At 38.8% G+C, this 13,212-nt stretch overlaps 4 protein-coding genes across 4 annotated transcripts; 2 read left to right on the forward strand and 2 right to left on the reverse strand.

The window, feature by feature from the left end:
- Positions 1 to 87: 87 nt before the first annotated feature.
- DWA2 (DWD (DDB1-binding WD40 protein) hypersensitive to ABA 2) lies at positions 88 to 4,732 on the reverse strand. Its single transcript, XM_021954547.2, has 13 exons — positions 4,551 to 4,732; positions 4,366 to 4,449; positions 4,125 to 4,257; positions 3,412 to 3,523; positions 2,880 to 2,979; positions 2,361 to 2,488; positions 1,760 to 1,829; positions 1,324 to 1,412; positions 1,121 to 1,166; positions 936 to 1,009; positions 768 to 841; positions 636 to 694; positions 88 to 478 (listed from the first exon to the last, which is right to left on the reverse strand). The coding sequence occupies exons 1-13, from the start codon at positions 4,593 to 4,595 to the stop codon at positions 437 to 439; spliced, it is 1,056 nt and encodes a 351-aa protein (XP_021810239.1). The 5' UTR covers positions 4,596 to 4,732; the 3' UTR covers positions 88 to 436.
- Positions 4,733 to 5,467: 735 nt separating this feature from the next.
- Positions 5,468 to 7,913, forward strand: LOC110753612 (uncharacterized). The gene is made up of 2 exons (XM_021954548.2): positions 5,468 to 6,299; positions 6,906 to 7,913. The coding sequence occupies exons 1-2, from the start codon at positions 5,733 to 5,735 to the stop codon at positions 7,683 to 7,685; spliced, it is 1,347 nt and encodes a 448-aa protein (XP_021810240.1). The 5' UTR covers positions 5,468 to 5,732; the 3' UTR covers positions 7,686 to 7,913.
- Positions 7,914 to 8,265: 352 nt separating this feature from the next.
- Positions 8,266 to 8,719, reverse strand: LOC110753619 (transcription activator-like protein). Its single transcript, XM_021954555.2, has one exon. It carries the CDS (start codon positions 8,675 to 8,677, stop codon positions 8,363 to 8,365), a length of 315 nt encoding a protein of 104 aa, XP_021810247.1. The 5' UTR covers positions 8,678 to 8,719; the 3' UTR covers positions 8,266 to 8,362.
- Positions 8,720 to 10,600: 1,881 nt separating this feature from the next.
- LOC110753618 (DUF241 domain protein (DUF241)) lies at positions 10,601 to 11,708 on the forward strand. Its single transcript, XM_021954553.2, has one exon. The coding sequence runs from the start codon at positions 10,632 to 10,634 to the stop codon at positions 11,670 to 11,672; it is 1,041 nt and encodes a 346-aa protein (XP_021810245.2). The 5' UTR covers positions 10,601 to 10,631; the 3' UTR covers positions 11,673 to 11,708.
- The last annotated feature ends 1,504 nt before the right edge of the window (positions 11,709 to 13,212 follow it).

Genomic DNA, 13,212 nt, shown 5'->3' on the forward strand with positions numbered 1-13,212 from the left:
TCGCTGATTCGTTTTTCTTAATTCTTGCCCAATCGATTAAGAAAGGAAATCAATCTTTAAATAAAAAAATAAAAAATAAAAACAAAAAACAAAAAACCCCCCTAGTTTAAGGAGGAATTGTACTCGACACATAAATGCCAGTCCATCTCACAACATTTGCCCTGCCTCTTTTGCAGTTTTGTATTCACAGCACCCAAATTTCTGTTGATGTTTGAATCGGAATAACATATATTGTTGTCATGTGAGGCACGTAATCAGGGAGTATATAGTACACTCAAAAAATCTGGAACTAAAATCTGATCATTCAGAAGAGTTTTCGTGGTCTGCTTTAGTGATTTATCTACTAAAAACGAGACGAGACGAGAGGCAAACAAGGATATCTAGAATCACGCACACCAAGTAGACCCATCATAGCAACCGACCAGTGTGCCAAACCTTATTTCCTTGAGAGAAATGGTTTCACTGATTCTACAACTACCTGTTTTCCATGGAAAAGAAGGAATTTACATTAATCAGACTCAGTTCAAATGGTCCTGCGACAAGATGCCTCATTTGATGCATATGCAAATTGAAATTGAAACTGGCGTCATTTAACATGAAAAATTAATAGAATTTAGTGTTACTAGTGTTCTTACCCTCCCATCATAGGATAATGATGCAAAGATCCAAGGCTCGCGAGAGCTCCAAGCAAGGCCTGTAGTGTCAAGTAAAAATATTTAGTTTATGATAAAAGTTCAGGTATATGCCTAGGGAGTTGCAGCAATTACCGTAAATACTATCTTCATAGTCGCTGTAAGAGTTCAGCAATGGGTCAATCCGCCTAGTTGGTGAATCAACCAAGCTGCCAAAAACATGATAAGAACGACTGGTATAATCAAAGAATGTAATTAGTCAGCGCAAAAAGTATTCATAGAACATCGGGGGAAGAAAACTACCTTTCAGATATTGAGCCATCCTTGCTAGATGGAGAAGCCAACCACAGGTTGACAGTTGAGTCTGTACCGGAACTCTGCAATAACATATTTTTATCAGAAAAGCTTCAATTTAATAAAGCATGTAAAGCAAGGTTTTTAGTCTCCTCAACAAAGTCAACATGTCCAGAGAAAGAGAGAGAACAAACCAAAATCAGCCCATCATACTCAGGGTTATACCTGACAGCCCACGTCCTGGAAACATTTCAATGGGTAACAATCAGAGCATAAGTTTGCAAGTATTGAAACTTCTTCAGCACAAGTATGAGCATCCCAAAATTTTTGAACCATACACTGATACACAAGGGCATGGTTGAAGAGACCAAAATGCAACAGTACACAAAATAGTTACCAGTGTGTGTGTCCAGGAAGCTCCTGGATAGGGAACTTCGGCTTCCTAAGATCCCATATGCGTATCCCAGATTCATCTTCTGCAGTCATCTGTAAAAGTGTTAACAATTTGCGGTATAGTAAAGGAACAAAAGGTAGTGATATGCTGTCATGTTGATAAATGAAAAAAAAACACTTCGTCTTGACTTGGAAGATACAAATGTATCATGTAAATCCTTGTTTGGGTGAAAATGTTCCAACATCATTTTACTAATATTAATATCCATACAAAGTTGGAAGAAGATATATTTCTTATGAGCTGAAAAGTACTGTTACTCATTTTCTATGCAACACAACAAACTACTAATCCATGTCTTTGTGTGAGTGCATGTGTACAGACATGCAAATTATGTGAACATGAGCATACTCAGAGAATGGATAGAAAACTACAATCTTACAAGCACATGTTTCTTCTTGGGGTTATAATCAACATTTCGGACATGAGCATGCTCAACTGAATTTGTCTTCCTGCATATAAACAAGTGCTATTATTGATCAAGAAAGGATATTGATGCCAAAACCTCAAACAAGTAACAGCCCCTTAAATAGTTTCCTTCATTCTTGGTTGATATAAAATCTAATTTGCAAGATGATGAGGCAGTCCATATAGCAGTATGGCAGTACCATGGTAGCCATTCGTACAAAATCCTTAGTTTGAGCTATTTCATTGAAGACACAATTCACATGCCAAAGACAACATGTTGTGACTATCAATTGGAACATTAGTTTGTAAGAAACACTTGGCAATACTTTTGGTTCATTATAAATTTCCTCTGTTGAGAATCAATACAAAACACAAAGCCTGGAGTTGCAAATGACTAAGGATACTGTCTAAAACAAAAGCTATTCGACTTATGTGCTGAATTTACCAAACAGAAAAAATGAGGAAAGAATAAATGCTTCAAACACACACTCGACTTTTTAAGTTTTGGACATTCATGTTGGTCCTGATTAACAAATAAAAGCAATGCAATTACATAGTATCAAAAGAAAACACACTTCATTGTCCGCAAATCCCAAAACTGGATGGATGATTCACAAGTTGCTGCAACAGCATTCATATCATGAGGATCCCATGCACCACCAGATAAGTAGTGCATGACGCCAGCAGACTCCTGTGATTGTACCTGGACCCGGAAACAAGACCTAAATAAGAATCAGTCTGAAATTCAAAGTGATACTCCATCAACTACTAAGGCTTTTGTAGGAAAAGCTTTTAAGGTCTTAAAAAGCCCATTAGGTTTCTTATGGTAACAAGACTGAATACAAAAATTGTGTGTGTGTGTGAGAGAGAGAGAGAGAGAGAGAGAGGACAAATGTCCTGTCTTTTTTCCTCCCCCAGTTCCTCAATCATATCCATATTTTCTCCTTCTACAGTTCATGCAAAAGTAAATTTTGATGAAGGAGGAATCATATTAATTTCAAATCTAGGAAAGAGACAGAACTTATCCATAAACATATACTATAACTGCAGATGATTGACACGAGATCTCGTCAAGAATTTCATTATAAAAATACCTGAGCAGCTTTTTTGGATAAATCTAAGCTCCACAAGGACAGATTTTCTTCATCAATGCTGATCAGCTTATCATGTCTTCCAGATGGCCACCAAAGAATGCTGTTCAATGCATATATGCATTGAATAAGAGAGCCACAGAACAACATGCTAGGATCAATGAGTCCAACAGAGGATACACAGTTCATACCAAACTAAATCTCAAAACAAATAAGACGAGTTTAAGCTCAAGTTATATTCCAAGAAGTTATAATAATATAACACATGTTACCACAATAGCACACGAGTTACTTCAAAAGTGTACATGATCCAAGAGCATTACATGAACATCTTCCGTTTAAGCATATTATAAATGATTTTGTACCTTAAAACTTAATTATTAGAAGCAATGATTTATTAGTAGTCCTTTCAGTTTCATTCAATATTTTTACACACTGAAATATACAAATTAAGAAAAAAGATAAAACTGAAATTCATGAAACGCAATTGAGAAATTAAATTTGCCCAGGGATAGACGAGGGTAAGCATACTGACCATTTAATCTTGCCAACTTGTGAGTCAAGGGAGGTAATTCTTTCCAACTGAGGGGAATTCAGTTCACCATATAACTCGGGGATCTGCCATATTGCTGCTCCATATGACTCACCTTCAAGCACATTGAACTTTATATAAAGAAAACAATCCCAATGTCCGACATTCCGGATTTCAAGAGAATTGAAAGAAAAAAAAATATATAGAAAAGATAAATTAACAGATGATGATTTCTAGTTATCATTTTTAGAATAAACATATAGAGCAATGAGAAAAATAAAAGAGCAAACCATCCAATTAATAGTGGAAATATGCAATCAAAGTATTTTGGCGGATATACTCACTCAAAAACGAAAAAAGAAAAAAGAAGACCAAAAAGCTTCGTTGAAAGGTTAAAAGATATCAGGGGAAATACGACTCAAACACTCAAGCAGCCGTCGTTGTTCATATTTGGATTTCAGCTATGCTATTGACAAGCTTATCCTAATGGGTTCAAATACCAAATTATGAAGCAATCAAATTCCCAATTCCGACTTTATGGACCACAGAACCACAATACATGATCCAGCTTTATGCATTACTAACAAATCATTCACAATATGGCAATGCATACGCATCAGGTTGAGCGCCAATCATATTGCAGCAACACAAAAGGTGGGACAAACAAACAAATAAATAAATAAATAATAAGAAAAGAAAAATGGAGAATAAATCACCTGTAGAATAAACAGTAGAGAAGATGCGCTGGTCGAAGGGACAGGAAGCAAGGTCCCAGATCTCGTTGGGGTGCGAAAACAAACCCTCGCATACGAGTTCGGTTCCATCCGAAGAGAGCCGAATCAAATGCACCTATTAAATTTCAATCCCATTCATTAGATTAAAAGATCCAGATCCAAAATACAAACTCCCATTTTATATATTTATTTATAAAATTTGTGGAAGACGAAGAAGGTGAACCTCATTTTCTTCTTTGAGACTGAGAGTGCCGGTGATGAAGCTAGTATGATCTGTGTCGGCTTTAACATCTGATATACATCTAGCCTGGACCTCTCAGAACACGGGGATAGAGTTACAATCAGAAATTCAGAATCAGAGGGTTTATGAATTTGGGAAAGGACAAAAAGAAGAAGAATGGAATTCACCTGGTATTTCAGACCATATCCGATGCCCGACGATCCTCCTTGCATGGCTGCTGCTACTGCTGCTGCTGCACTGCCTGATTATACCACCACAATCTTTGTGGACTTGTTGCATGCAACCCAACCCCGCGCTTACAACACCGACTGACACAGAGTGATTCCTGCATTTCACAACGGCCAATTACCAAAACAAATACCTTCCATTTTTTATTTTTTTTCATTATTTCATATTCCATTGTGGGCTAATTCGTAAAACCAACGTAGAAGGCCCAACATAAAATGTTCAAAGTTTTGTTCCGTGTTTAAGTCAAACCAAAGCCCGACAAGCAGAAAACATTTGTAAGCCCAGAGCCCAGCAAGACACACTAGCATCAAGTAAAAGACCAAGATAACCCACCCAAAGGAGAATTAAAAGAAAAGAAAAAAGCTAGGTCAAACATAAACAGCAGGCCTCTGCAGGACAAAGGACCTCTGAGTTGCTTATACTCTTCAAACCTTTTACTTTTCCTCTCTAAAGAAATACTTAGAGAGGACCTATGAGTTGGATATTGATCGTCTATTTCCATGTAAAGAGATACTTTTCCTTCTTGCAAATTACTATATAATACATGTGCAAAAAAAATTTATCAATAACACAAAAATAAAAAATTATACACACATGTCGCATTACTATTAGTAGGGATGTTGTCTCATGCAACGGTGATAAAATATTTTGCTATTTCCGTCCAATAACATAGTGATACATTAGATAATTTTTTTATGTATCATGATGTTATGAATTGAAAATAACAAAATAATGTTATCCCCGTTCTTTTTCCCTACTTAAGTAGTTTTCTAAAATAAAACTACTATCTCTGGCCAATATTTATTTAGTTAAAAAAAACCAATTCTTTCATTTAACATGGAAAAAAGGAGCATTGAAATCATCGAATATCACATAATTATCCTCTAAACCTCATGTGACTCACACCAAAAGTCCTTGCCATCTTCCTTCACACCCAAAAGAGAGTTTGGGAAAGGAAAAAGGAAATATAAAAAATTGTGGTTAAAGTTCAGTTGAGGAGTAAACCCAAAGTCACCCAATTTTCTCTTTGTGCGCGAATTGGGTGGGAATGGAAAAAATTGGATCCAAAATCATCAACAAGAGAAGGAGGAGGTAAAGAGGAGTTCCTTGAGCCTCAGAGAATGATGGCCAATTATTTCACAAAATGGTTTTCCGATCTTCATTGGCGGCTACTTCTGTTAGTCGTCCCTCCCCTCTTTTTTATCGTCTTCCTCTCACTCTCATCTTCTTCTTCGTACTCTCCCACCAATTTCCCCTTATCTCCGTTTGCTCCCATTCGATCTTTCCTTCGCGGCCGTGCCTTCCTGTTCCAGCAGCCGCCCCTCAACATAACAACCCTAAACACTCTCAATTCTACAACTAGTGAGTCCAATCGGAATCGGACCGACGAGTCGTTGAAGAAGCGCAAGGATGACGATTTGCATCGGTCCAGAATAGCCGTCTGTTTGGTTGGTGGGGCCCGGAGGTTCGAGCTAACTGGGCCGTCCATTGTCGACAAGATTCTAAACCAATATCCGAATTCCGATCTTTTTCTGCACAGCCCTATGGACCCCAACGCCTTCAAGTTCTCGCTCCTCAAGGCCGCGCCTAGGATCGCCTCCGTCAGAATCTTCCACCCCAAACCCATGCTCGAGACTGAGTTCCAGCTCCGAGTCCTAACCGCTCACAACTCGCCCAATGGCATTCAGGTTTTCTTTCTCAATTCTTGTCACCTTTTTTCTTTTCTTTTTCTTTTTTTTCCTCAAAAAATTATAATAAATATTTACGTGATTAATATTTGATTTATGATAGTTTTGGTATGTATCTGAATCTGATGAACAAAGACAAAGTAACGATGAATTAATTTTGGTTCGTTGACCTAAAGCCACAAAGAAACGAACGTGTCTAATCGTCGTATCTGTTGCTTTTGTAAATGGGAATTGGGAATAACGTGTTTGCATTTGTTTCTTCTTACTGCCGTTTTAGTTGTCTATTCCCAGCTACCGTAGCCATTTTTAAAGTAAAATTTGAAACTTGTTTTTTTTTTCTTTTTTCTCCACCAAATAATTCAAAAGTGTTTCGCACACTTACCAATTTAAATGTTTCAATAAAGTCGTATAAGGTCACTGTTCCTCTTTTTTTTTTAAAGTTAGGAATTTGTTATATATTTTTAATCTCCACTTTTGAATTGCGTTTAAGAGACTATCAATACTTGAATGCGCAATCAAGGGCCAAAATTAGAATCACGTAACCGATGTATGTGCTTGTGTCTTTTATCTTAATTTCTGGGTCATGTGTTGGCAATGTGTATGCAGGGCCTTTTGCAATACTTCCACCTGGTGGAAGGCTGCCTAACTATGATCCAAGCATACCAAAAACAAAACAACTTCAGCTACGACTGGATAATCCGAACCCGAGTGGACGGCTACTGGAACGCCCCGCTCCACCCTAAACACTTTGTGCGGGGACAGTACGTGGTCCCTCCGGGCTCAAGCTTCGGCGGACTCAACGACCGCTTCGGAGTTGGTGACCTCAACAGCTCCATAGTCGCCCTGTCGCGCCTCTCCCTCATTGCCAAACTCGACGCCGATAGGTTTCGCCAACTCAACTCGGAAACCTCCTTCAAGGCCCAACTCACCACCCAAGGGGTGCCATACGTCACTAAACGACTCCCCTTTTGTATCGTAACGGACCGCCAATACGGCTTCCCACCAAGCCGTTTCGGAGTGCCTGTAGCGTCGTTGTCAAGCCCAGGCCCATTGAGCGGAGCCAAGTGCAGGCCCTGCAGGCCTGTGTGTCAAGGCCCCTGCGTAGCGGATGTGATGCTTAGCCTGCACAGAGGGTGGAGCTGGACCCCCTGGGCCAACGGCACTCTCCAGCTTTGTGATGCCCATGGCACATGGGAAAAGGGTTGGGAGACCACATTTGACCGAGTTGCTGGCCAGAAATTCGCTGCCGAGCGAAAGCGAGTTTTGGGGTTGACGGTGAAGCAGTGCATTGATGATTTCAACCAAATGAAAAACAAAACTGCTAACTGGGAGGCACCGCCAGTGGACGAGATTTGTAGCATTGAGGTGCTTGCGCCACCCCACTGAACAAAGAACCGGCTCGGGAACTTTTTCTCTTTTTTTTTTTTTTTCTAATAGGTAAACAAAAAGAGTGGCAGAGATAGGGGAAAGAAATATATAGAGAATAATTTTGGATTCGTAAATTCTCTTATTTTAATGATATAGAATATTGTTAGGACAGAGCATCTCTACTACTCTACATGTGCTTAACAATTCAAAACTTATACAACTTACGATGTGATTAGTTTTTTTGAATGGAATCTTGGTATTTCTTAGTCTCTGTCTTGTGTTTTCTTGGGTTTAAGGCTTGAAGCCAAAAAAAATACTTTTTTTGTGGAGAATTTCCGATGGCCGGGAAATATCTATCTTCCTGGGACGCCTCAGTCAGTGGCACAGAAGCCCTTCGCCACTTACAATTTCGCCACTTATAATATGGTAAATGGCTCAGTACCCTTTGCGTGTGGCCCAATCAAAAGGCTGTTCGCGTTGGGCCCAATAAAAAAGGTCATGGTAAAATGGCTACAACTTAAACACATAAACCAAAACAACAAAAAGCACTAGTATGAGTGTGACTGTGTAGTGGTTCTTCAAGTACAAGTTTAGAAAATTTATTTATTTATTTTACATGGAAATGGAAATGGAAAGAGGGGTAAATTGAACTATATAGTAGGCAGATACAGTGCAATATATTGATATTGTACTAATTACTGAATATAGGTTTGGCCAGTGATATCAAGGTCTTGGTCGCCGGTGGATGGTGGGGGTGGATGCTTGCGGGGTTGGGTGGTGGCTTCATCAGGTCCGTCAGCACTCTGCGTCTCACTGGCCGGTGGCTTATTGGCTTTTGGTTTTGCCGCAATTTCAGTTTCACCCTCGTCTCTACCGTACATTCCACCACCGTAGGCTTCGTATGTTAGTGGCTTCATCCTTGATCCCTCTTCCTTCTCTTTCTGCTTTACCTCCTCCCTTCTCTGCTTCTCCCTCTCCTCTTCCACTTTTTGATGATGATCATCATCCATTATTATTAATTCAGCAAATCAAATCTTTCTATCTACTCACTAGCTAATCTCTCTACTTACTTGAAATCGATATATATAGAACCACATATATGACCTATACTCCACGGCGCCGTTATTGATACGTGTCTGGTTTAATGGTGAAGTGGCAAAAAAGTGAGCTGCCAAATGTCATCCATGCATGCATAGTACTAGTGCTAGTACTAAAAAACAGGAACAGCTGAGACTGATCAGAGTGCACAACTTATCCTCATCGTCTATTTTCTTAATTTCCTCAACCTCATCATCATAACACATTTTCCGCCATTCTACATCATTCATTCTTTCTTTTGTGCCAGTTGATATATTCTTTAATTTGTATATATAATAATAATAACAATAAGCTCATCTCTAGCTTATAAATTATATTGCCCCCAAATAATTCTCCCTTGAAAAGTTGGATTGGACGCTAATAAATAATAATAGACAGCCCAATCCAATCATAATTTTGGTTGGCATAAGCTGAGTCAAAACATACGTAGTGGTAATCTCATTCATTATTATATTCGTTACTGTTGAGCACCGTCAACCACCCTAAACCTCAACCATCCTCTCTCCCTTTCATTACAATTTACGTGCAATACCAAACCCTATATTATATATATATATATATATATATATATATTTATCAACCATATTTTAACAAAACACCGACCTCCAACACTCTAGCTTTTCTGGACCAATCCACCGCATGTCCTGAAAATTAATAAAATAAATACTGATATGAATGTGACACTTTCTTGGTTGTTATAATAAGTAAACAAGATACCTTCCTACAAAGGATTCATTAGGATAGTGATTTGGAGCAATTGTTACTTTAAGAAAGGTTTTGGTTCGAATTTTAGCATCTGTGTAGTGTCTGTGTGAATTTAATATATTATCACTCATCTCAATATAAAAGGTTTTCAAAAATCATAAATAAATAAAAACAAGATACCTTCCTATTCTATATCGTGGGGTGACTCAATGCCACTGTGTATAATCTAACGGCATGTGTGTTTAATTTATCTTTATTATCATGACTTTGCAAAAATACAAACGTGAAACACTCCACCGTTAATATATATATATATTTGATGATCCATCCCTACCGTTTGACAAAATATACTTGATCATCCATATGCTAAGCCTATATATACCATCTTCACTTCACGTCGCCGTTATATATAATAAAATAATGCCTAAAGAGAGGGATGGGAGTCATGGCCCGTGTTGGGACACGGAATTTCTGACTTAATTTCGAATTCTTGTGTAAATATAAAATGAACACCTATAATAATTATTTGACATTCTTCAGGTCAGGCATGTCTGTCATGTCGTATATGATGAAGCATGCATGTTGCAACGCTGCGTTTGGAGGCCATCTAGCTGGTTAAATATTATTTTATTTAACTTCAATTATTAAGAGCTAAAGACGTTGCTGGGATTCCAGCCTGGTCAATGGTCAGACTCAGTTGACCGTAGACACACCCCAATTTATGACTGACTCTGACTGCAAGCGTTTCTTATTAATTTTTCTTAAAAAGTTTTATCTTTCAGAATTATTTGCACAAGTTGTATAAGAAAAGAAAAATAAAAATAAAGAATTAGCTACCTAATTAAAAGAAAAAGAAAGATTGAACTGACCACGTGGAACTGTTCCCTCTCCGGCACCATATGATTGATTGAGGGAGTAGACTGTGGAGTAGAAGGAAGAAGATATAAAAACAGCTCAGCGATCAGCTGTATGATTAAGTTAACTTGCCCATAGAATAGATCATCAATTCATCCAATGAATAATATTATTATTGATTTTTGATTATTGATCATCCACATACACAGTATATATATACATGTCGATCTCAACAGCGTTCTACAACCCTATATATATATATAAAGCCTCCAGCCTGTAGCTGTACGTACGTAACTCGAAGACATTATGACGGGCGTTTTCCGTCGGTCGCTTTCTTTCCCCAACAAAATCAATCCAAATAACCGTCAGGCCAAAGTGCGAGCACCCATGTTCTCTCATCACACCAGATCCATCAGTCTCCCAACCAGATCTCACCCTTTGATTTCCCAGCTCAAGGATCACATCGCTCACCTTCAATCATGGGCGACGGCCTCTTTCTCCTTCTCCGATTGGCTCTGCCAAGGCTTGACCCGCCTCAAAGACTTGCACCACTGCCTTGACGACACTCTCCGCCTTCCTCAAACCCAAGACTCCCTCCGCCGCCTGCGCTCCCACTCCGCCGCCTGCTGCTGGCTCGACAACCTTCTAGACCAATTCCTTCGCTTTGTTGACGTCTATGGAATCTTCCGTACCTCAGTTTTCGCTCTCAAACAGGACAACTCTGCAGCTCAAGTCGCTTTGAGGAAGAGAGACGACTCCCAGATAGCATTGTACGTCAAAGCTAGAAAGAGAATGGCCAAGGAAATGATCAACCTTGTCAAAGCAGTTCGTTGTATTGTTAGACGGCCAGGACCTGCAGCCGCGCCGTTGGAGCCTGTCGGCGACAGTAATTACTATTCTACTAGTAATATTGTTAATCATGAGCTGGCTGAGGTTATGAGCGAGGTCGTTCAAGTGACGGTGACGGTGTCTCTTGCCCTGTTTAACGGAATTGCTGCAGCACTCTCATCCGGCGGCCCAACAACGTCATCATCAAAATCGAACATCTTGTCGTCAAGGTGGTCGTGGATGGGAATATTATTTTCAATGGGGTTGATGAGGTGCAAGGAGGCTGTTGAGGATGGCGAGGAGGATCATAGTAGGATTAAAGTAGTACAAGTCAATAATATTGGAGTTGAGAGCTTACGAAATTTAAGAAAGAAAGGAGAGGAAGAGGTGAAAATAACATTGAAGAGAATGCAGGAATTGGAGGTCTCTATCGCCGCCATTGAAACTTGCTCTGAAACAGTTTTCAGGAGTTTGATTAACGCAAGGGTTTCGCTGCTTAACACTCTCACCCTACTCTAAGTTCGGGATTAATTAATTTCTTGTGTAAATTACAGTCGATCAATTGCTTGCTTATGTCTTCAAATTAATTAATTATATTAGTTGTATTTTCTATGCATGTTTTCCTTCTTCCAAACCAACTTGGGCGCGCACATATATATATATATATAGTAGAGAGGTAAGGGGGTATCTATGGTCCCTAAGTATTCCCTAGCTAGCTAATTAGCTAATACTAATAACTAATGTGCGTGTGTCACATACCCAACTAGCTAGATAGTGATGATTAGCGAACGACTAATCATGTGAAAAAGAGGGAAAAGGCGTAGTGCATGAATTTTCAGGTTAATTATTGAGGTAGCTCCTTTAATTTTCCGGGTCCATATCGCCAATTATTAAATAGGATTGGTAATTAAAAAAAGGGTTTATTGGCTAGTGTATTTTTATATGCATCTGTTATTTTTCCGAGGTTGAATTGAATGGAAGGCAGATTTTTACTCATTTCAGTTGTGCTAGCTATAAAGAAAATATAAATATTCAAGAAAAAAAGAAAAGATAAGTTAACTAACAGGGTGAAAGTAATGCGTAGATTTTGGCATGGGCTGCCCAGGATTGATGACCATGGACTTAATTGGATACGTGACTCTATTGTAATTTGTTTATTGGGCTCTTAAGGGCTCTTAAGTCTTAACCAACCAATGCATTATGCTCTCGTCTCGTTCAGAAACAAATCCTCCCTCTTGGCTCTTGGCTCTTGGCTCTTGGCTCTTGGCTCCTCCAATCCAATGATGTTTTTTTTTTATTTTTCTTGAAAGGATCGACATGGATGGGTGGAGGAGAGGTAGAAGAAAGTGTGGCTTTATCTAAACCCCAGAAATGCATAGTTTATGGGATTCAATATCAAATCAATACATGTATGTAAACGTACACACAGAGAGGGTCAGGGACCATGTCTTCTGGTTCTTTTTTCTTCTCCTGGTCGTCTCCGTACGTCTCCCCACCCCCACTTGAAAAGCAAAGCAGAAAAGTGAGACACGAACAGAATCAGACAAAGTTGATCCAGTTGGAATTGCACCACCTATATCCTTCCCATATATCCATAATCCCCTATATGATATATGAGAATATGCCGCTGCAGCAGCATCTCCTCCTTTTGTGAAAGATATCTTGGTCAGATTCAAGAATCTAACCGCTTTTTAAAACATCACTAGCGGAGCACTCTCTTTGTTACCTTGACTTCATATGCTTACTATTAGACCTACCTACCTACCAATCCTATGGTTATTTTGAATTATTTCCTTTCTTTTCCTTACCAAATTTGCTTCTACAGTTCCACATGCATGCCATAACGGTTACTTGCCATAATTTGTCATTAATTGGACATCATAATTCATTATTTGACGCTTTTCCCTATTTTCTCTTTTTGGCAGAAACCTTTTACATATGAATCATCTTTCTTTGTTTTGAACCTGAAATTTTAAAAATAAAAAAAACATGCCTTTTTTATTTTAAGCAGTTTTCAAATGTATCATAATGCAAAATGGATGGCCTTCAACTTCAATCC

The sequence above is a fragment of the Prunus avium genome, chromosome 1 (genome assembly GCF_965620075.1).
Source record: "Prunus avium chromosome 1, drPruAviu1.hap1.1, whole genome shotgun sequence".
NCBI classification, from domain to species: Eukaryota; Viridiplantae; Streptophyta; class Magnoliopsida; order Rosales; family Rosaceae; genus Prunus; species Prunus avium.